Here is a 24,749-nt window from a genome sequence, read left to right as displayed (position 1 = left end):
TTTTTCTCTGGTGATCAGAGCATGTCAGAAGGGAGAGGGCTGATCATCTCTGCACAATCCACTGCGAATGGCATCTCATTGTGAGACAACAGGTTATTTTCTTTTATCTGCTCCCTACACCTCCCACCTGATGAAATCCCCTGAGGTTGTTCTCTGCCTTCTGCTTTTCTTTACTGACCATCTCCCTTTTGGTGATTGTACTTCTGCTTTTACCTTCACTGCCACACTTGAGGTGATATTTGGTTGTCCGTACAAAGGTGCTACTCAGACTCCTCTGTCTGTCTTAACTGAATGTGGCTTTCTCTCAGCTCCATTTACCTGAATATCTTGAAAGAAGCCTGAGTATCCTGATACACAGCCCCATGACTGCTCTCTTCTCAACATGGACCTTTCAGTGTCCATGACCTTGGCATCATTCCCAACCCTGAACTGTTCTCCTCCTGCATCTTGCATGTCAATCTGCCCCAGCCACCTCTGCAGCATTGCCTGTGTGCCCCACTGCCCCTCCACTGCAGTCCTCAGCCACACTGTCATCTCCTGTGCCCGCCTGCTCCAGGCTGACTCCAGTGGGTACAGGATGCCCTAGCCTGCCTTCCCTCCTGCACACAGAGGAAGGGTGGGATATCCTGTCCTCCTATAACCCTAGCTCCCCATTCGTTTCAGGAGCCAGTTCAAAATTACTCTACTCTCCATGGATTTGTCCTTGGCTACTTCCTGGACCTTGTCTCTCTCTATTACCTTCTCTGCTATGTCTGCTTCTCTAGCACCCGCCTTTTCCTCTGCAGCATCTGCTGTCTGGAACAGACACCTCATCACCTTTGTGTTTTCCCCTCACACACCTGAAATAGTTCTCCCTTGCCTGTGCTTCAGCTAGCTCCCTTCTACTAAATGCTTTAACTTAGTCATCCTAGGATGTCAGAGTACTCGGTTGTGTACTGTGGTGTGTTACAGTTTGCTGAGTTACATTCTGTACGAACTCAAATACTGCGTGTCCTTCGAGTTCTGTGGGAGCCTGGCAGCTTGCTGCTGATTCCTGATTAGATCAAGGTGTGCAAAGAGGAGACATACTAATGGACTGTAGTGGTATAGTGCCATCTGTCTTCTCCTATGGAGCGAAGAGGGTAACTACCACGCATCTGTTGCAAGCGTAAACCACAGGTGATACAATGTCTTCTGTAAGTGATCATGTTTACAGTATATACTGAAGCACCGTGAAATATAAGCCTGCTTGGATTTGTCCATGTAATATACTGATAGATCATTACCTTGTTCACCTGTGACTTGGGATCTCCTCTTCTAGGTTCCTAAGCTGTTACCTGCTCTTGTGTATCCAGAAGAACCATTGGTTCACGTGTCCGCTCAAGTCACCGACAGAGGCCTGGTGAGGGACTATTCTGGTGGAATGTGTGAGGGGAGGTGGAACTATCTGCTAGGCCTTAATTTCAAGAGCTGCCTCTTGTAATTAACTTCTGTCTCAAAAATGTAGCCGAGGTTCTAAAGCACTGAGCTGAGATCTGACTGAATGCAAACTAAAATGTCCCGATTGTGTATTCTCCTTCAGCTGCATATTCTAAATACTACTGAGTCAAACAGAGTCATGGAAAACAACCCAAAGCACCCACGTGTCCTTGTCATTCAGTTCCTGCCCTTCAATCTTTATTCATTAAAAACATGTTTTACTGTTTGTACTCTACTGTTTGATACTATACAAATTTTACCCCAAACCCCTGCAGCATCTTGTCCCTCAGCAGGCTGATGTGAGGTTTGGCAGATGATGATAGACAATCAGTTGGCTTTCCAAAGGCCAGCAAGCTTAGCGGGGTTTAGTTTTTTTTAGTGCTGGGTCTTAGCTGAAGTATTTTAGCTGCATCCCAGCCCTAAACCCCTATGCTTTGGGCCCACTTTGGTGAGCGCTGAACTCACACAAATAGTCCCACTGACTTAACTAGGACAACTCACATAGGTCCTTGCCTTCATGGCTCAGAGTTACACAGCTGGGGCCCTGTATACGGGAGGCTTGGGGAAACTGGCAAGCTATCTGTTCAGTGAATGGTCACCAGGCTGGATCCTGTTGAGTGGGCCACCTCAATTTATCCAAACCCTGGAATCTATAGAGGTCTTAGGTGTTCTCCAAGACATTCAGATCATCAAGGCCCTGCTTTGTATATATTCAAGGGTAATATCTTATCCCTCTGCCACTTCTGATATTCCCCATTCTTTTCTTCTTTTGACGCAGTATTGCTCTGTGACTGCTTGTTTCAACACACGGCTTGTCTCCGGGAACATTTAGCTTGCAGCAAGCTGAGGCGTGAATTTCCCCCGTACTAGCCTGTCGCTCACTATGTATCCATGTAGACCCTGCTGTCGCACACTAACAATTCCCTACTGTGTTTTGATCTAGTCCCATTTCAAAGTGGGATAGATCAAAGCGCACTACAGGGTCCACTTTGTGTGGGAGGGCTTCCTGCAAACTAAGTGTTCATGAAGACAAGTCCATAGATTACTCTTTTAAATCTGCAACCTACAGATCATACAGCATGCTTTAGACATGTCCACCAGGCCTCACCCACACGTACTCACTTCTTTGAGGTATATGCTTTACTTCCAAAACTGCATACTGGGGAAAACATCTTCCCCTTAATCAAGAGTAAGATAGTTGACCTATGAAGGGTCACTTTTAAGTGGTGTTCTCATCTATGAACAAAGGCATCATCATTCACTCCTCGTTATGCTATAGATTTATGAGAGAAGCACTGTACAGATGAGATCTTTGCTTTAGTTAACACGATAAAAAAATAATTTCTTGCCCTTAAATGTGCTCTAGACTGAGAAGACATTACAAGCCTTTGGGTAGTTTGAATTTTGATGTTTGCTAGGTTTTTCTGAAGATGTTTTATGTTGATGCTAGTAACTATGGAAGTGTTTTGTGTGGGCACAAGTAAACAAGGCCTATCACTGACCTATAGCTTGTATTATTCGTGGTGTCTAGGTGTATAGAGAATAGTCATGTTTTTTTGATAGAGATCCTATATGAAGAACATTGATTTTTGAGATAACTTAATATACAGCCATGGTGGTTTGACTAAGTTTCCACTCTGTTCCTCTCTAGATTGGATCTGACAGCATCATTGGTTCATCCACGCAGGTTGGAGAGAAGACATCCATTAAACACTCCATCATCGGCTCCACGTGCACCATAAAAGACAGAGTTAAAATAACTAACTGCATCATCATGAACTCTGTCACAATTGAGGAAGGGTATGTTACTTCTTTGTATCTCCCTGTCCTAAGCTGCTTATTTCCCTCTCTTAGAAAGGCACTGGGGTGCTGGCTGTCCTGTAAGAGATTCCCGGCCATGGCAATTGATCTCAGGAAGAAGCTTGTTTCTCATCTCCTGTAGGATGTAAGAATGAATCAGAAATAAGTTTTGTCTAGTATCAATAGGATGCAAATAACAAGGGAGAGAGTTAACTAGAGGGGTCCAGATGGGGAGGATTAATTCCATCTCATCCTTCTGGAGAGCCTGTCATCTGCACAACTTATTTTAAGTCATATAGATGGAATGGATTCACTGGTCTGTAGGAGGTTCAGTCGCATCCTTCCAGTACTGAAAGCTTATTTTAATGGCTTAGATTTTGCAGATATTTATACCAAAAATCTTATACTCCTATAAAGTTGCTGATTTTAAAAATTCCACATTTACCAATAAAAATCTTCCTATGCCCTTGGTATTTTGAGAGCCTCCACTGACATTCTCTCAGGTCTTTTCATAGTTGCCTTGAATCTTTACTTTAGCATTACAGTTGCTGGAAAACAGGGCAAATAAATAAGCTTTTCCAAAAGGAAATCTGTCATCCAGTAGAGGTTCCTTGTGTATGAGACTCTAGCTAATGAAGGGGTAGCCACAGAAACAGTCACCATTGATACTTGGACACTTAAAAAGGAGGCCTCCTCTCTCTTGACACCATTAAAATTCCAGCTGATCACTATGGCAGGACAGGAGCAGACTTGTTAACTCGTTAGCTGGAAGGGCTTGCAAACCGTAAAAGATTAAACCAATAAAATGAAAAGTTTTGAAGCTAGTTGATATTTCATCCTGCCTCGGTGCTTCCCAAGCCTGGAAAGTGAGTCATTACTTACTTGCAATATCCTCTTCATGAGAGGATCTGCTTCGCAGATCAGAAGAAGAATCACCCCAGTCATCCAATGATTCCCAAATTTATCTTCCGTAGGTTCCCCCTGCCCCCCAAAACACACACGTTCTGGGGCTCCTGTTCTCTCATGAGTGTCTTTGAGAAGTGACCTAGGTGCATGTAAACATTGCTTTGTATTACGTGTATTATATATTCAGGGAGGCGCTCACTCTGCTCCTAGTCTCCAAGATAGATGATATTTATCCCACTTGTTTGTGTTGTGCTACTGAAACATCCCTTGACTCTTCAGTGAGCAGAAAACCAACCAGTTGCTGCCTGAAAGTTCCCACCTCCTCTTACGAGCTGGCTTCCTGTGGGTGTCAGTGGAAAAGAAACTGCTCATTAGAGTCCGTACAGGCCTTTATTAATTCCCTGCTCCTTCATGCCATGAGGTTTGCTGAGGGTCCTTGTGGGAGACGTCAAACCCTTAAAAAATGCCCAGTTGGCTCTCGTGGTCACATGCTTGAAAACAAAAAACCAAAGGATGTTGGGTCTGTGGAGAATACGACTGTTACAGAGCTAAATTACAGGTAAGTAAGTATGGTACATCACTGCCAAGCATTTAGTCTTTAATAGAAATCCACAGTAATTTCAAGCACATCATAAATCAGAATTCCTTGGTGTGTAGATAATAGCTGGTCTCCAGTTCACTCGTAAATGGCTCCAGTATGGCAGTCTCACAGAATTCACCGTCCTCTAAGTACTAGGAAATACTCTGATTTGACAACGAGCTACACTGTTGTCTTGATTAATGGATTGGTACCACAGGAATTCTGGCAGGGTTTGCGTACGAGGTAAGCTGCTCAACGGTGAAGTCACAAAGGGGGCTAAATGTATAAATAGGTAACTAACAAAATCTGCGTGTGTTCTTCTGCATCGAATATACAGCAGTGTTCTGTTCTAAACCCTCAATAGGGATTGTTATCCTAATAGTCATTATTCAGAGTGTGCCTTCCAGTGTGTTCGAATATTGATTTGAAAGCAAAATACCATTGTGAGCACACTGGTTTTGTTTTGACTAACCTCCTCCTCCTAGCCATTATTGTAACAAAGCTAGTGCAGCCTCTCTTAGCAATCAGTCATGCTCCAAAACATAGCAACAGCCCTGATAGTTGCAAAAGTCCATCAACCCAACTGCTTTGTTGCTGTTGACTATTGATGCACCAGAAGAGTCTCCGTGCCTTTTCTCTGTGTGGAATGTACATTATGCACTATAAAGGTTTGTTTCAAAGTGCAACATGTTTCATATTGTATGTGATAAGCTCGTGTAAATATTGTGCTGATACCTTATTCCTGTGTCACATTATGTAAATCTCTTGGGTTTGCTGGCGTGGGAAGCCTCTGGTGAACATCTTGGAAGGTTTGGAAATGTATCTGGAAACTGAGTTTTGGTAAGAGAAACCCTACTCAGAACTTAATGAAAAGGAAAAATGGCTGCTGTTGTTTTGACCTTCATTTCTTTCAAATCCTTAATCACAGCTGGCGGGTTTTTTTGTGATTTGTCCATGGCTTTAGCATCTGGATGCAGCACATAAATTAACTTTGCTGATGGTGTTTTAAACTACCCCCAATAGACAGCTCCCCTCCACAAACAGCTTCCCTATCTCTCGTTCTTCAAACATCTATAAGTAACCCAGCAATCATCCAAGAAAGGACTTGATAAAATGATGTCTTGCACTGTGGTCAGAAAATCAGTGAACTCTGGCTCTTCTGTACCAGCAGGGGGAATAATTTTCTCACATGGGGACTATCCAGTGACAGTGTTCTGCCTCCAGTCCCCCAAAGCTGTGCAAATGACTTCCAGTAGAAGTACCACAGCATATCTAAGCCATGTTGGTGTTGCATAGGAAGAGAGGCAGTCCTAAGGCAAACCAGATCCATCACCGGGTAGGTTTTTAGATATTAGACGTGACGCCTTTGAATTGCAACTTGAAGCAGATGGAAAGCAGTGCTGTTTATAGAACACAGACATATTGTTGCAAAGTTTGTGTCAAGGAGAGGAGAGAAAACTTACCTGGCTAACCAAAAGATGTAAAAGTCAAGTGAGCCACTGCTGCTCTTTGGGAACCCAAGAGCTGATGGGTGCCCCAAAGTAGCCCAACATTCTGAGCCTATCAGGAAGGTGTGTTGATACTCTAGGGGCAGGTGTCACTGCCCTTGATAATACCTTTTCTTGCTTCCCCTTGCCAACCGGTCTTCACCACTCGCATTTCTGGATTGAACCTCAGCTAGTTCATTTTTTTCCCTGGTTCTCATCTTTGCCAGGTATAGGGAAAGCAGAGAAGCTGCCCCCATCTGAATCTGATTGAAAGGTAATGTAGAATGTTCCCTAGATATTACGGTGATGGTTGCCTTAGAAATACAAAGAAAAACAGATGAATGTTGTCAACATTTTGTTGGCACTGCAGCCCCAGATACTTCAGTCTAACGGTTTCATCTGCCTGCTGAACTGGGCTGAGAGAGTGACCCTATATGAGAGGTCTTTAAGGCTGCTGAGCAGCTACTCCATACTACCCACTGAGGCCTATCAGAAAGAAGGGAGAAGAGTTACCGAAAACCAAGCCCATGCACCCTACTTGGTCTCTTGGGCACATCAGCAAGAGCTCATGATCAGCCAAATAAAGAGCTACGGAAAAGCTCACAAAGTCAACATGCAGACCCAAACTTGTGGGCTGGATCAAGTGGTGACAGTAATTCAGTCCCCATGTTATGGCCAGTCCTGACATCGGAGTGTTAGGGATCTAGAGAAGTCGGAGTGATTTAGATCAACCCGGAGCCGCCTCACTGTGGCCTTTCTAATGACTTTCCCTGAAAAGGAATGTCTATGGCAGCGCACTCATGGCAAGAGCACAATCACCAAAGGGTGGTTTCTTGAGCAAGGGCCTAGTCAGCATTTGGTTAAGGGATGTTGCCCTCCTGGAAGGAACCATTCATGATCTTTGTCAGTGAACGAGGTGCAAACCTTCCAGCATCCATGGGCACCTGGCTTCATCTTGCTGGTTCGCACCGTAATAGCCCACCTGGGGGTGAACCCAAAGGCACTCCGAAGAACCTGCATGAACACTGCGGTGTGTGGTTACAGTGTTTGAGGCCAACCTCAGAGGCTTTGGTTCACTAAATAACGTGCAAGGGAAGCCAGGAAGTTTTTCTCTGAAACTCCTGGACACCACCTCCTTGCACTTCCAGGAGATAGTGCAAACGGTGGTCATTACAGTGCGAATCCAAGATGCTGTAGGAACTGCTGCATTTCCTGATATTTAAGGATTCACAAAATTCCATTTCCCAACCAAAGAGTTTTTTTGGAAGCCTCCTCATGAAATTTAACACCAGCTCTTGGAGATGAGTAAATAGTCCCATCTGTTCCCATGGAAGCTATCACAAGGTGCATCCTCACAAAACTGAATTGGCATTCTGAGGTTGTGGTTAGCTAGTCTTGCAAAAACCTGAGGTTATCACCTGGATGATACTTCCAGTCTGAGACAACTTCTTCCAAAAGAAATAAACCAAGGAATTTTGGACCATGCTGTACAGTGGCATCTTCATACTGTGTTCAGATTTCGATCCATTTCTCCATTGACGATTGACATGTTTTGATCCGGCAGACCAAAAGCAGTTTTATTGTGAAATCTTCAGAAGAAAGCAGGCGTAGTACGACATTATTCTGTAACCTGGCTCTTGGTAAATGATTTGGGTGGACATGAATCCCGTCATAAGAGATTACAAAAGGATTAAAGAAGTTAATAACATAGGGGGAAATAATCAGCCGTTCCTCCTTAATGTGTTTCCCACTGCACAGCGAATTCGTCCATCGGTTAGACAATAAAATAACAGATATTACATATGTGCTGAATGGTGGACATACTTGACCAAGTTTGGAGAGATGGGCAGCTGAAAGCTGCTAGAGGAGGTAATTCATGGAACAGTGCAAGCGCTGAGAGATGCTGAGTGCCCAGGTGACATGCTGCAGGGTGGAAAATGTTCTTGTTCTCCTCTGGACAGCTCCCTGGAGCTCAGTGACAAATGGCTGCACTGAGTTACATAGAAGAAAACTACTAATCGAGCTGAAATCATAGGTCACCTGAAAACTCCTGCCTCTCTATCTACACTGCACAGTAGCTGTGGGCATCTTCAATCTGCCTAGCAGCTGGGGCTGCCCTTTCTACTTATTGTTTTGGTCGGGGTGGAGGAGGTGCAGTACCAAGGCATTCTGAGATTTGTGTGTCTGCAAGTCTTTTTGATGTAAAAGTCCTCTGACTACAGGTCATTTATAGTGCAAGCACCCATGGCAGTGCCAGCCTGATGACAATTGAAACTAGTTACCTGGGGAGACATTGCTGATTACAGAGAGAGCTGGTATCACTAAGTTCCATCCTGATCCCTCTACCGAACAGAAAGTACTGCTTGTAAATAACCAGCACGATGCTGAACTGAGCTCTCTAAACTTGTTTCATGTAGTGCATCGGAAGTAGACTGGAGTGGTTGCTTACATAGATCATCGCTCCCAGCGAAGCTTGACTTCTTTGAAAATCAGGCCACTTATTTAGGTGTTTTAATATGGATTTAGGAGCCTAACTTTAGCGCCTCCCCCCCATTTTTTGAAATCTTGGCTCAAAGTTTTGAGACTGATTTGTTCCTTCAGTTTTTTACACAATGGGATTTATTTGGATTGTAAACTCTTTGGGGCAGGGACTGTGTTTCTGTTCTGTTGGGGGGGTCCAGGTCTGTGATTGGGCTCCTATGAGCCATGGTAATAATAATCATGGAAAGAGCAGTTGAAGATATGGAGGGTGTGTGTGTGTGTGTGTGTGTGTGTGTAAAATGCATTCTTAGTGTTACAATTCCGGAAGGACCCTGTGCATCATCTCTGCTCTTTGGACATGGAATCCAAGCGTTTCACTGGGAAAAATTTGAGAGATCGGAACATAATGGAAGATTCTCATCCTTGGGTAGCCCAAAGTTTAGCTGAGGGCGCAAGATGTCAGGAGCTCAGACAAAGGAGCACAAGGTTCATGACCAGCTTTATAAGTAAACACTATTTTAGAATTGTCTTGTTGAATTTTGGAAGTCAGTACCATAGTAACCATATAGTAGATTTATGAACCGAAGATATATATTTTGCTGCATCCTTGACTAATACCTTTAGCGAAGCAGCAGGCAGGCATAACCAACTCTTGGTAAGTAAGAGTTTCCACATCAGCCATAGATACTGTGTTTGGCACTTTCCTTAAAAAGCAGGAAGCCGTCATGGAGGTGATGGCAAGATGCTTATGATCCAAAATTACCTCAGGATTCCCAATTAAATCAACACCTATGAGGCCTGGACCTTCTGAGTACAAGCCCAGGAAACTCTGCCTGCTACACCAGTGCTTTAATCAGAGTGGACGGAAGCAAAGCCATTATTCAGAGTTGTTGTTTATTTTAAGGCCAGAAGGGACCATTGCTATCATGGAGTCTGGCCTTCTGCATAACACAAGGTAGAGAATTTCATCCAGTTATTGTTGCATCCAGCCCGTAGTTTCTGCTTGAGCTGGAGCATATTGTTCAGAAAGAGACGTCCAGTTGTGATCTAAAGATTTCAGGTGATTCAGAATCCACCCTGCCCCCTATTGGCAGGTCATTCCAGGGTTTAACTTACATGTCTGTTAAAAATGGGCACCAGAAGGATCTAGTCTTGTCAAGTTACAGCTCCTGTCCTGAGGCACTTACCCTCTGAAATCAGCATGCTCCAGCATGGATGCAGTTTAAACCTGGACAGTCCTCGGGCGGGGCTGTATCTCCCTTCATGCCTTGTGTGCTCAGTCCTGTCATGTGGCCGCTCGACAATAATGCTTTGCTTGAAACTCTGTAAGTTCTTTGCCTTCAGCTGTAAAAATGTCACATTTTTCCTAGTCTCAGTTGCGTGGATTTATTTGAAACTGATGTGTCATAACTTTCCCCAACAAAAAGTGCTGTTAATTCCTCTGCTGTTAATTCCTCAAGCAGAATGCCAAAAAAAGCCAAAAGGGACCAGGCAGGAAAAGATTCCTTTCTGAAAGGAGTAATAGCAACCACTCGCCATCCAATCTGACACAACTGGCCATCTCGGCTCAGGAGAGGCGCAGGACTGGAATTGCAGAAGGTGGCTCAGGTCAAGTTTAAAGTGCATGACTGCTTTATAGCCTGGCTTGTTTGAGTGCAGCTAACCGGAGTTTGCTAGGTATTGAAAGAACTAGCATAACAAAGTTAAGATTTTAAACAGATCGTCATTTCTGGCAACAAAACGACAGTGAGAGAACCTCTGGGATGTTCAAATGAGAGAACACTATAGGCATGTAGCCTAAGTGACTAAGTTGTTACATGTGGCGGTTAAGCCTTGACTCTAGGGAGTCATTGTGAATCACCAAAGTGCCATAGGGGGTGATATTATACTAATTTTTCAATGGCAAACCCAAGATGTAAATATATTTCAATTCTTGTGTGTTGGAGTGTGACACGTGCATGGGCAAAGAGAGATGCAGGATTTCAGTGAGATTCTTACTCTCACCGCAGGGTGTAAGGCATAACTAGGTGCGTGGCTTATGATATGAGCATTTCCGTGCTAGTGGCAGTGATGTTGAGCTCATTGCTAAAGTGAGCATGTTTGGCAGGGTTCTGACTTTGGATAGTCTCAGCCTATTAGCCAGATTTATTTTTTATATTGTATGTATAATCAATAGATTTAAAGGGCTACAGTCAAATTTGACAAGTAACAAATATGACAATCTTGCAAGCCCTATGAAGTCAGCCTTCCCTTGCCAATAGGCCTTGTCGATGAGAAGGTGTATCATGAAGTGCAAGTGCTAGCAGAGTTGGCAATTTCCTGGGGAAAAACTAGGTGAGGACAGTAAATACAGGCTTAACCCCAGGAAAAATAATTGTATCAGTGTCCAGCAAGCATAGACTGAATCTTTTCAAACTTTAGGTACATCCATTCAGAACTGAGGAATAGTCTGTCCACTACATCAAAGTTGGTCTTCTGCGCCAGAATGCTGCGTGGCCAAATGGATCTAGACTGGTCATCTGCAACGCTGCATGCTTCTACTTGCTTAATCCTGCAAGCCTACAGCACTGCATTATTGGTGTTTTCATACAATTGAATGTTTCTGACTTTTGTTTATATAATACTTAGAACAGAAATATGAGTCATGTCCTGGAACTTCCTTGAGAGAAAACCCAACCAAAACGAATACAGACATTCTAATGTTCAGTATTACAATTACACATATTCTTATTATGCCCACTGCAGTTTTATTGGGACAACCCTAAGTTAATCTATGAATCTACTGCCTTATGTAGCCACAATTTGAATATTTAACTAAAACTATATGTAACATGGTATGCATTAATAGAACGGTATTTGAAATAGAAAATGCCTTAAACTGGGGTTAACTGGTTTTTCCCAGGGAGGTAAAAACCACCTCTATTAAATGCCATGCTATCCCTGAGTGCAAGGAGTATGGTTTAGACTGTAAATACTTCTGAGCAAGGACCTTGTCATCTTATGTATTTGCAAAGCTATTACATGTTGGCACTATATAAACAAATATGAATATCATCTAAACCCAATGTGGGTCGGACTCTCCGGGTCTCTCTCTTCCAGTGCAGCAGTGCTGAGCGGGAAGATTGAAAAACCTACATGCTTTAGGACAAATTCACCGCTGGTGTAAGCAGATGCCACTCCATTGAACTCCATTACGCCAGGAAAGAATTTGTCCCTTTGGTTTTAAGACTGTGTGGTAAAGAGGGGTTGATCATGATTTCCAGATATGGGGCATATTTGTGTCCTTTTTAGTGTCTCTTTCAGGGAAAGTCTGTCAGATCAATGGACAGAATTTCAGCTGTTATTTGACCACACACCAACAATATCTGGACATTACAATAATTAGATATCTCAACCTAACATTCCTAGTGAAGAGACATTCTCACCTGTACAGCCATCTGACCATGCCCATCTGTGTAAAGCAGTGGTTTTCAACCTTTTCTTTTTCATTTACAGATCCCTAAAAATTTTCAAATGCAGGTGTGGACCCCTTTGGAAATGTTAGACATAGTCTGTGGACCCCAGGGGTCCGCAGACCACAGGTTGAAAACCACTAGTGTAAAGCAGTCACTTCCCGTTCTATCTCACAAAGTAAACGCCACATTATTGGTGTATCTGATTTTGCAACCCAGAAGAGCACTAGTAAGAATAGGGAAGGGTTTTAAAGAATACTGGCTCATTAAAGGAAACTTAGTTATATTTCTTCGTCGTCTTTTATTTCTATTTATTTTTCAGTAACAGCTATTAGGATGGAGACCCTGTTGTGCTAATGAACTATGCAAATGCATTCAAAGACACGGTGCCTGCCCCATTTAGCAACCAATCTAAGTAGACACTGTACATATTAAGGGGGGAGGAATACAATCAAGTATATACAAAATGTGTGTGCATGTATTAATTTGCAGGTTTTCATAACTATATAAATGAAGCTCCAACAATTCCCATCTGTGCCATTGTGAATAGGCTGAATCCTTGGGGACTTTGCAATGCAAGTGGGTTTGGCGGTATCCAGAGAATTTGTGTGTCCCTTTAGGGAGGCTGTTTCATGTGTAAGGAGCTGAAAGTAAGACAGAACAGAAACATGTGTGAGAGAAGCTGGCCAGTGTAATAAAAGTGAGCAAGCAGAGGGGTGGAGTTGTGAAGGGCCTTGAGGAGAAGAAGCTGATGTGGTAAACCTGTGGGGTTCAGCGATCGAGGTGAGGTCTTAGCAGCTGTCTTTGATATAAACCTGAGGTGGGACCAGGGGCGGCTCTAGCATTTTTGCCGCCCCAAGCACGGCAGTCAGACAGCCTTCGGCGGCTTGCCTGCAGGAGGTCCCTGGTCCCGTGGATTCGGCGTACCTGCCACTGAATCTGCGGAACCAGCAGACCTCCTGCAGGCAAGCCACCGAAGGCGCCTGACTGCAGCCCTTGCAGGGACCAGCAGGGCACCCCCCATGGCTTGCCGCCCCAGGCACATGCGTGGAGTGCTGGTGCCTGGATCCGCCGCTGGGTGGGATGGAGAGGAGACGCTTACAGTGATCAAGATGGGAAACCATAGGTGTTCTGGGTGCGTAGGGGAAAGAAACTGGTAACTTTTAAAACCTGTACAGAGGAGTAAGCAGCAAGATGTGGACATGACCTGGTTGCACAGGGCAAAAGATGAGCAAGAATTATCACCATTGATTCTATGTTGACCAAAACTGGGCTCTTCCCTGGTCAGACGTAGTGAGATAATAAGCTGCGTGTTGGATTTTGTTAAACAAGTTCCAGCTACCTGTCTTGAAGCAGAGAGCACAAATGCTTGCTGCTGTTGTTACTCAGTAAATGGGCTTAAGAGGGACCACGTGTGTCTAGTTAAATGCTGTTCTAGTTTACCACATGTCTCCAATTTAATGCTACTTTCCATGAGAACATGTACAAAGGGAGAAAACAACAAGCAAAGCAAGCTGGATTGACTACTAACTGCAGATTGATTGTGAAGTTTATTGGTTGTTTCCTTGATAGTGCTAAATCAACACCTGCTGTATGAAACTGGGAATGATTTGAAGAAAGTTCTAATTAAATCCAGGATGGAATGAAGAATTTTACAGGGGTTCAGTATGGAAGGGGTCTTATTTTTCCCTTTAGATAATACCAGTACAAAGGAGAGATCCCACTGCCAAGGCACCATTTGTATGGCACTGTAAAATGCGTTTTACAACACATCCCCTCATGAGAAGGAATGAGGACATACAGTTGCTTCAAACCCAATAGCTTGGAAAGCTGGAAATAAAATTATGCTCATGCCGTAACCCTCAAACATTTTATATCGTGCACCACTTTTTAAGATGGGAGTTGTCTCCTCCAGCGCCACTTCCACACATTCCCTGTGGCAGCAGTAGAAGTTGTCAAATTAGGGCAGTTACGGAGAAACATTTCAGCATGTGCTTAATAGGGATGGACTTTATGTACATGCTTAAAGTTAAATAGGTTTGTAAGTGCTCTGCTAAGTTAGGGCCTGAGTTTCTTAAATGTGAGCTGCATGGCTGCTGGGTTATGCAGCCTGTTCTGGGCTCTCTATTTCTTCTCCCTGAATGTAAGGCATTACATTTAGCAAATCTCCACTGCAAGGTCTAATCTCTCCGGGTAACACTGCAATTGGGTTCTGTCCTCTCTCGGTCTCTGTTTGTTGTGCCTCCAGTGTTGAGTGTTGTCTGCACATTTGATCAATTATTGTTTTTGTGAATTATTTGTTAACCAACAGCCACATGCTTCGTGCCCTACAGGGCAATGAACAAAGTACAATCCTTGCCCCAAAGAGCATATTGTCTAAATGATGAAATGGAAAAGGTGGGTCATTCCGGGAACCTCTAGGAAGGAATAACTTTGAGCTACTCAGAGGGATGATTTTCAGCCGCCTTCAATTCTATTAAAGTCCACTTTATATATATCTTTAGGGCATTCCGTCTCATAAATAACCTACATCTTGTGGATGTTTGAGCTGTTTTTATCAATAATCTCCCCTTACATCAAGCTATATTACATATATTACCACTTTTTTTAACATGGATACAGATGTTTCCCTGATAGCACAAGGAACTCTTACCAGTTTTCAGAACATTTGGTTCAAATAAAAGTGACAGCAGAGGTTAAGCTTAAAGCATTGTTCTGCTCTGAAGAGTGACTATGTGCAATGACCACTTCCAGCTCTGCTGATCTGCTCCTTGTGTCTTGTCAGAGTTGTCTGGCTTCAGAGACACTAATAAGCTTCTGCTCCTGCTAGCCGTGTAGATCCAAGAGGAGAGACTTCCAAAGGCACACGTGGCAGTTAAGCACCTGACTCCCATTGACTTCCAATGGGAATTCTGCACCTAACTACCTTTGAAAATCTCCCTCACCTAGGTATGGGAGAGCGAGGTGAACTTCCATAGCATCAACACAATTTTTAACCAAGTTCCCGTGGGAACGGTGGGGTTGCACAGGATAATGGGGGTAATGGAGAGTGTCATTTGAAGACCATGACAAGTGAACAAAAGTAGCCTAAGGCAGAACTGGGCTGCAGAACCTTTTTTACTGCTAATGTAAGAGAAGGAAAGAACCTGGCTTGGCTGTCAGGTTTCAGCTCCACCGGCAGGACAGGCATTTAGAAAAAAATTTCTCAAATGGCCTCACTTTGAATGGAGGTTAATGTGACATCCTAAGTGGGGCACCCCACAATACCACAAAGAACTACACTTGAACAATTCCAAGGAGAGTGCCATCCTGTCATGTACTGCTTGGGGTGGGTCAGCTAGCAAACCTGTGGATTAAATCAGAGTTGGAAATTAAAGAATAATTCTGTTTCGAACCTTTGAAATGAGGACCTGTAAACGATTGAATCCTGAGAGACAAGTTGTCATGCACTGTGGTTCTGACAATGAAAAAGGCTGCAACAGATCTGTCCTGTATTACAACTGGACTTTTTGCTAAATGAAGGGCCACAGATGAACTTACTCCAAGATCAACAAGAGGTAACTAAACTGAAGTGTCAGAGGTGAGGAACCACTTCCCAGTCCACCTTGCCCAGAAACTTGTATTTCACCTTCTAATACCAGTGATGGTAGCTCAGAGGCAGTTCTTCTGGGTCAGGTACGTGAAGGATCCCATGAATTATAACTGGAAAATATGAATGCAGGCAAGTACACACAGTGAGTAGTTCAATATTTAGGGTGTGGGGCAGGAGAAGTGTAATGCAGTCATACCATTGTAATGAGCACAGTATATATACCTGGCTAGAAAAGAGAGACAAAACAAGTTCCTCAGCAAATACACCCTCAGAGATCATACAAATTGCTTAAGAACTTAGGGGGTTGGTAGAAGTTTTGTGTTACTCCCCTAGGGGGAGAGCTGGAGATCAAAGCCCATATTCTTTTAACAAACTGGTTTCTTTGAAAATTCTCTTAAAGCACATTCAGTTGTCTGCTGTAGCCTTTGAGATTTACTTGAGTGTATAAACAGAGGAGTTGCATTATCCCAACTCATTATTAACATGTGAAAAGGTATTTTTATGAAAGTGAAATTTCAGGATTCTCTAGGTTCCTGACAATGGACTTGGGAGCTCTCCATTTTTTCCATGATCTTAGTGTCCGACTGCTTTGATTGTGTGTCATAGTCCCCGTGCCGCTGGCTAAGAGAGACTCTTTGGAAGGTATTGGCAGCTGGTAGAGCACCAAGCGTTTCTTTGTTTCCTTGCTTTTCAGCTGCCACCATGAAGGCCTCTTGTGGTGGCTGCCATCTTCCTGGCCAAACAGGACTGGCTGTACCTCCTTTGAGATGCATCAGTGCTGCCCTCTCTTCAGCCGGCCATGTAGCTCTGGAACAGCGCTCCAGGCTCCATCGCTCAGAGCTTGTACATCTTCATTCCATAGCCCGCTCGACCTCTCCTCGACTTCTCAATCCTTTCAGTGAGAAATCCTCCATCCGATAGGCAATCAAGGTGTGTTACTCTTCACCTTTTGTTGCACAACTGGATCACACTAGCGGCCCTTGATATTTTCCATCTCCATTTCAGCAGATTTGCTGTAAGGCAAACCTGTGACATCCATACCTTCCTAAGCTTGTACGTCTAGGGCCAGCGCTCCACTTGAGGTCTTGTCCTCTGTTATTTAAGCCCCTTTCTTCCAGGAACGTTCATCACTTTAATCATGGAGTCCTAAATAATCAGTGGGTAGCCTGTAATTATGGGTTGCGTGTTGGATGCCTGCAGACTGCTCCTTGTGTGCTGAGATTGCATATTTTGCAAAGGTTAAGAAGAATACAGTCCCACAATCTCTGGGAGAGCTGACTACCATAGGTGGTAGATGCTTTGCTTTTCTTAAGTAGCATGTTGCAACTACAATTGACAGATTTGATTTAAGAGTTTGATTTAGAGACTGATAGCCAGCCTGAAAGTCAACAGTTCCAGAGCTGCATAAATCAGCCTGTCTCTGGGACTAATATTTCCTTATTTATAATTTTGACAGGAGATGGAATTCTTTCCCAATTCTTTACATTTCTTTCAAATGCAATCGACCACCCTGTCCTCTGGTTTAAAGCTCTGAGAACTTGCCACAAATTGGGGGGGGGGGGGAGGGAGCAAAGTCTGCCTAGTGCAATAAAAGCTCCATGTTGTGTGTTTGGACACTGGTTTGGCCCACACAAGGGATGGACGGCGTTTTTGGCTTTCTTCTCCCTTGCCCCCCCTTCCCTACAATCTCTGACCTTTTAGAAAAATAAATAGAAGATAAAGAAGGGCCTGGAATGTTGCCGATGTGTGTACATTTTGCTCTCTGTTTTCTGCTGGAATTAGTTGTTTACAATGTGGGGAGGAGGGGAGAGGAGGTGGAGGGTAGTGTGTGGCCGTACTGAAATTAGTGGCATTTCAGAGTGATCTTGTTAGGTGGTCTGGAGCTTAAAGACCTAAATCCTTGTAACCCTCCCACCCCCCGCCTCCTTGGCCATTACTACTCTTCCTCTTGTTCCTCCCACTTTTTAAAAACCAAGTCAGTCTCTCTGTCTTTGAGACACACACACGCTCGCTCTCTCAAATGAATACACTTTAGTTAGCCACTGTCTACATCAGTTACTGCTGCAGGACTGGACTTGTAAAACACTCGCTCGAGAATGCGCATGCTGCATAGGTCTATTTATTTTCAGCAAAACACCCAGCTGCCAGACTTTCCGCTGTGCGATCGCACTTAAAACAAATTCTAATTGAAATTTCAGCTGTAAATCAAACGACTCAAATTAGTTGTTCTTGTGGGTTTGAATGTCATCCTCGAGTTTTAAGGTCAGAAGATATCCATTTTCCCAGTGCTGAAAAGTTGAAAAATATACTATGTTTTAGGAAGAAAAATGTGGTTCCCATTAGGATGCAGTAAATCAATGTTCATCAAACTGACTGCTATCAGAGCTCCTACCAGGATAAAATAGTACCGAGTATTTGAAAGAGCCACAAAGTGCAGTGGCCAAAGAGTTAGAGAACACAATAGACTTGGCCTGAGATGTGACATTTACCCTGCAAGAGAATAAAAGTTCCTTCCTCGCTCTTTACATTACATTACAAAATAAATAAAAATAAAATAAACACACAGAATAGTTCTCTTGGCAGCCTGCAGAGCATACTTTTTAAAAAGGCATTTACAAGTGGTTTCAAAATGGCTACATTACATCTGTCAGCGATTGCAAGGAACACCCACAAAATGTGTTTATATCTGTTGAAGTTTTGCTCCACCCGAACATAAAAACTGGATCCGCTGCTACTCTGCATGATTGGGGGGACAATGTTGCAAATGATTTTCAAATTCTGTGTGCTTGAGTGCTTTTATAAGCATTGGAGGTGGTAATTTTTTTCTCTTTTATCACGGGCGGTGAAGAAGGGCAGGTTTCCCCTGGTTTGCTAGCACTTGACTTGGTTCCCTGGCATCAGCGCAGCCTACCCCAACCACACACCCAGTGTGCAGGAAAACTTGCTCATCATTGATGGCAGTGCAAAGATGACAGTGTGAGCTGTTTCTTGGTTATAACCCCAGTTTCTCCTTATCAAGCCACCTCCCAAGATTTTCTCCACACTCAGATCTAGCATTCTCCTATCTGAGCCTTATCGGTCATTCTCGTAGTCCCTTCTCTGCAGATATGTGCACTGGTGGGTAGTGGTAAGGGCTTATAAACCGTTGGTGGAAGCAGAGATGCGCTGAGCACTTGCAGTTCCTTTTGTAGTCAGTAAGAGTTAGGGATGCTGGGACCACCCAGGATCGGGCCCCACTTGAGGCTGGGGAGACATACTGTAGAATTGGCCCGTGCAGTGCTGACACACTGATAAGGCTCTTTGAGTGTGGGGAATGCATTGGGTAGGTTTTCCTAGTTAGGGGGCAGCTCTGTCCTTGCTAGGAAAGCTCTCAGCAGCACCGGGGAGTCTGTGCTGAACTGATTCATCCTTAACCTGACCTCTACTGATAAACATTATTTCTAAGCTAATGCTCTCTTCCGGAACATGATGGCCTCCAAGCTGCTGGTTAGTACTGGAACTGCAGGAAAGGCAGCAGCTGGGACAGTGCTACGGGAACAGAAAGCAAAGACAGGCTGGTGCCTTTTCCCTACTTGATTATCTTATTAACACATTTTTCATAGAAGTCTGGTGAGGCAACCTGAGCTGGACAGCTCCAGAGTGAACCCTTGTTGCCTTTCCTCATGGGGGAGGAGGGACTGGGCTCACGCATGGTTGTAGTCAGCGCATGTGTTTATGGTGTGTTCTTCTTACACCCCAGACCTCCCTTGGGTCTGAACTGATAACTTCTACTGGCTGAAGTGAGGGGTTGCTCCTCTCAGCCTTGCAGACTTGCTGCAGCTCTCACAGAGGGAGCTGGATTCTGCCTGGCTCGTACATCAGCAGGAGAATTGCTGTCTAAGTTTGGGTGGCAGAATCTGTGTCTGACGATGGTGTGCGAGCAGGGAGGAGCTCAGGGTGAGTTTGTAGGGCTGGCAGGTGGGGGATGGGGAAGCCTGTCTTAACTTGGCTCACCGCAACCACATCCACATGGCTCCAGTTCTACAGCTCCATCCTGTTGTTCAAAACCCTCGTGGGATTGGCTCTATCTAGCTACGTGGTAGATTGCCTGTCCATTGACCTCCAACGGCTGCAGCATTCTGCCAGAACAATGAAACTGTTAACCGGGGAGGGAGAGGAATGCTCATGAGCAAAGATTCAAATGGCTGGGGACTTCACCACATGTAAAACTGTGGAACTCCATGCTGCTGGAAATCACTGAAAGCAAGAACTTAACAAGATTCAAAAAGGGACATTTATATGGATAAGAAGAATATCCAAAGTTGTCATAATTAATACTAAAAATAGTTTTGTGGAAGGGATATTGAACCTCATGCTTTAGGAGGAGACCTAATTTGGGAGGCAGATTACCCCACATCTGCCTGCTATGGGGTTCTTATATTTTCTTTGAAGTATCTGGTGCTGGTTGCTCCCCTATTACCAATCAGCTAAATGCAAAAATTCTCTCTGTGTAACTGTCTTCTAGTAATTTCTGCATGCACCCATTCATTGTGCACCCATTCTGACAGCTGGCAGGAAGGTTCTATCAGAGCAGGTAGCGCAATAGGCAGGGAATGTGTGGAATCTGAGGAAAGTCCAGGCGAGATAGGGCTGCATCAGAGCTCGGCCTGCCTGCAGAGTCGTAGGTTAGGCTCATCAGAGAGCGTGGGGCACTTAGTTACTGCACTTGCTTGAATCTCTAGCTAAATTCTCTGTCTGACTTCTTTTTGTGTTCCCCTTACAGATGCAGCCTCCAGAGCTGCCTCATCTGTCATTACGCCGTGATAGAGAAAGGAGCTGACCTCCGGGACTGTTTGATTGGAAGCAGCCAGCGTCTGGAACCCAAATGTAAGCAGGGGGCTGTATTTATAACGGGCTTAGAATTAATTAAAGGAACTGGGTGTTTCCTAAACTTTCTACCCTAGGGTTTCTCTTCCTTTCCATCTGGATGCAGCAGTAAACTAATGGGCAACGTGAGTCCTTGTCACGTTAGGATGGATTTTTTTGTCCAAGCAACATCCTCTTGAATGAAGAGGAGTTAAGGGACTGGTGCTCCCACTGAAGTCCCTGGCTAAATTCCCACTGACATCTCTGAGATCAGCACTGGACCCCGAGATAGTCTGTTCCCAGAGACCACAGTCAGCCTGCAGGTTGCCATTGGCACAGAGTTGTTATTTCGACTAATAATCTTTGTCACATCCAGGGGGACGAACGCAGCCCACCAAGATGGCCTGTGCAGTCCCCTGCCTCCATCGCCTTTGAAAGTGCTGCTGCCCACAGGGACCGTCTCACGTCCCTCTCTTGATCCAAGGGGACATCGTTAGAGTCAGGATTGAGTGTTGCCTTCATTACAATCTGCTCAATACTAGCTATCAAGGCAGCTTCAACCAGCTCTGTTTTATGCAAATGAAAAGCACCTTCTGGGCTCTAGGGGAGTGAACAATCTTGCCTGGTGGGTAAAGTCGGGACATCATGGTAGCACTAGCATCTTGGCAACTGCCGGAGGAGAATTGTCATGCCTTCATGGATGACAAAGGGCAGATTATCTACGTAATCCTATCACAAACGGGCGTTAATGAATATTTATGGGGTGGGGAGCTGGCAGATCTCTACTTCAGGGTGTGGAGTGATGATGAAAGTGAGAGTCTGGACAGACTCCATGTGAAGTCATTCCTTCTGACCTGGATTTGGTTGCTTGCTTTTATGTTCAGAGTGTACTTTTTAATTTTAACTGGCTCTAGTGCCTGGGCTGTGTGTTGTTAGCCCTGCTGTAGACTTGCCTATGCTACAGTTTTCTCTTTAACTGGAAACTTAAGAGTGAAAAAGTTGCTCATGAAAGGGAAGTATTAATACGATGAATGTGATCCACAGATCAAGCAGGCAGGCTCTGTGCAGGTGTTCGCACAGCCGTGCCAGCGCATCATCGTTTTGCAGCACATGCAGTTTTGCCAATACACGTCCATTCGAATCTACAGGACCTCCTGCTACTGCAGTACCGGCCGGCCAGCCCCATGTCCTCACAGATTCGCTGGTGTACCTCAGTCCTGCTGCTGCTCCATCGAGCACAGATGGTCAACAAGGCTGAACTGTGTCACATTTTGTTAAGTCTCTGCCATGAACCCGTTTTCACTTATCAGTGGCAAGAGGCTGTTTTCCAGGGATGAGATACACACCTGGTTTCCCAAAGTCCTCCCGAGAGTTTGGAGTCTGAAAACACCAGCTATGTTTGCATGGATCACTGAATGTTTCATGCCGACACCTAGATGCTGCCTCTTCTCCTCATGACCCCCGAGCACTCTGATGAAGCAGTCAGGGGCGCGAGAGCCATTGGATTCGCTGACTCTCTAACTCCTTTTGCAAAATGAAACCTAGTTACTGTGTGAGCAGGATGTCAGAAGACCAGCTACCCCAACTAATGGGCAGATGTAACTCACAGCAGTTCACCTCCCTCTCCTTATGTAAAGAGAAGAGGCGGGGCATGTGTAGGGTGGTTCGGATGGCACAATTGAGAATATTGGGATTGAGTTAAACAAGTTGGGCTGAAAAGCTGGAAAATTTTCCCAGCAGTCAGGCCTGCGAGGCTGTGGAATAGTCTGCCCAGGGCAGTGGTGAGAGCCCTCGTGACTTCCTGCGGGGCATGGCACAACCCTGCAGACGAAGCAGTCTCGCATTAGCCGTTGGCGATAGGTTGGAGGCAGCCTGCTAAAGCTTCTCCAGCTCCAGGGTCTTGAAAATCAAAAGAATATTAGGCGCCCGAGAAGCTCGAGAGCTCATTGTCTGCAGCACCCTTCCAGTCCTGGCTTGACCCCTGTCCCCACTGCAGCTAAATGCCACTGATACAATGTGGGCATGGAGCTGCTGTGTCACTTTAGTAAGCATCTGAATTTGTGCAGCACGGTTCCTGAAAGCCCTTTCTCTTGCTTGTTGATTTTACTACCCTGCTTAGGAACCCTCCTCTTTCTTTCCTCTTTGATGCCTTAATTCAGGGAATGTGTTAGCAGCGAAATACCAGCCAAGCTTCGGCAAGCTGCCTGGCCTGGGTAGCAGTTTGAAAGACAAAATGCCTAAGACAAGAGAGGTAAAGAGATGGATGGCAGTTCTAGAAGAACTTAATTCTGCAAAGCTTTCCATGGTTCACTGTTTCCAGGACTCTGTTATTAGGATTACACTCAGCCTGTTTGAAAAGAACCCTAGGCATAGGCATATTTTATAAACAGTGAAGTCTTGTAGGGTGAGAGAGAGGGAGGGCTGCTTCTGGGGCTTGGTTGGGAAGCCAGCCTGGGGCAAAGTTAGCCAAATGACCTCTGGTGCAACTCCCAAGGGAGTAACTAGGCCAAATTCAGCAGCGAGCAAGTTACGCATCTGGTATAAGTTGGTCAAAAAACAGGCTTCGGTAGTGAATTGGCGTAGCCTCCCTTCAAAGCAGTGCGGAGCTAGCAAAACACATGCTAAACATCCCCACTGCTGCCTTGGGTTTGATGCTCTTGCTGTCTCAGCCTTCATCCCTGTTGTCGTTGGGGCAGGGCCCTTGCCTGTCCGTTTGGGTGCTAAGGGGCTAGCACGCTTTAGGGGCTGTATAGATAATAAGCCCCTGAAACTATGTGCAAAGGACGTTACAGTTGCACAACAAACCCCCGGAAGTTAGGAAATGCCAGAATGAAGGTTACCCATTCACCCTTCATTCAGCCCCCTTGTGAGATGCTCTAGGAGCCAGTCTTGGCGGGACTGCAGGCTGTCTTGTATCCAGCGCGCAGGATGGACGGTGCACACGGAGGGAGCCACTGCTCGATATTTGGTTTTCTCCTCACTGAACAGTGTGTGACTCTGGGCCTTACGCAGTATTCCAGCCTGCTCTGAAGACAGAATTCTTCTTTTCCTCCTGGCTGCTTTGTGGCGCTCATCCCCAGAGTGTCGGAGAGCTTCACCAACAGACCTGGCGTTATTTTCCATCACCCCTGCAAGGGGAGGGGATGTTGTTATCCCTGGTATTTAGGTGCTTAATGTCCATTGGTAGTACTGGCAGTTAGATACCTTTGAGGATCTGGGCCAGATGGAGGACTTCACCTCTGCAGAGCACTCAGCATTCTCTAGCACGTTGTATGTTCAGAGCACAGCTCCCGTCAACTTCCCTTGGAGCTGTGAGTGCTCAGCCACAGACTCTCAAGTTGGGCACCCAGAAAATGAAGAACACAAAATTTATCAGCCACCTGTGAAACATTGGAGTTAAGTGACTTGCCCAGCGTCGCACAGGAACTCTGTAGCAGAAGCAGGGATAGACTCAAACTCTGCATGGCCGTCATTACCTTAACCATACGACACTTTTCTCTGCCTGCACTTCCTTGCTTCCTTTACTACACAGCCCTAACTATTCCCCAGAGCAGGTGCATTCTGTGCACTGAATGAAGCAGGGTCCTATGAAAAAAATAGTATGAGATCATGTAATTAAAGACTGTCTCTTAATGCATATACACAAAGGGGCTTCAATATTTGGTAACTTCTGAGTACTTGACTTTGCAGCTACATTCTTTTAATGTAGTTTTTGTAGGTAATTTCTGAGGGTTTTTTAAAAAAAAAGCCTGAAAAAACCAGAAATTCCCTCAGGTGGAATCGTACTGGGTCATCAGTAGAGTTGGAACCTTTAGCTCCACAAGAAAACTTCTGCCACTTCAGCTAATGGAGTAACTGACAGCTGTAGTAGGTTGTCATCTTCTGTGTGGACCAGCACTAGAAGGGGGTGAGACGCACTTTGCCAGTTGGTGTCACAGATATTTGCTGACAGTAGAGGACTGTTGAGACTGGGAATCCATTCCAGGTTGTAGAGGGGAGGGTGTAGTCATTGCAGATCTTTCTCCCCTGTTTCTCCAAGCCTGGCTCCTTCTGCATCATCTCCTCCAACCTGTCCCTGTCCTGTCTGTCCCTCCTCTCTTCCCTGCTCCTCATCTCACTCCAAGTCCACCCCCACCACACTCCTTGTC

The 24,749-nt window shown here is 44.9% G+C and overlaps 1 protein-coding gene across 4 annotated transcripts in view; it reads left to right on the top strand.

The window, feature by feature from the left end:
* The window catches only part of EIF2B3 (eukaryotic translation initiation factor 2B subunit gamma), a 157,672-nt gene that overhangs the window by 120,492 nt on the left and 12,431 nt on the right, over positions 1-24,749 (top strand). For all 4 annotated transcript variants that reach the window (XR_012656218.1, XR_012656217.1, XM_075067570.1 and 1 more), the window contains 3 exons: positions 1,301-1,381; positions 3,110-3,258; positions 20,519-20,622. Coding sequence is in view for 2 of the 4 variants with exons in the window: in XM_075067570.1 (XP_074923671.1) it covers positions 1,301-1,381; positions 3,110-3,258; positions 20,519-20,622 (334 nt within the window). In the remaining 2 variants the exon portion in view is untranslated. The remainder of the gene's footprint in view (positions 1-1,300; positions 1,382-3,109; positions 3,259-20,518; positions 20,623-24,749) is intronic.

Source organism: Chelonoidis abingdonii, chromosome 7 (assembly GCF_003597395.2).
Source record: "Chelonoidis abingdonii isolate Lonesome George chromosome 7, CheloAbing_2.0, whole genome shotgun sequence".
Taxonomy (NCBI): Eukaryota; Metazoa; Chordata; order Testudines; family Testudinidae; genus Chelonoidis; species Chelonoidis abingdonii.
This window is presented reverse-complemented; position numbering and strand designations above follow the sequence as displayed.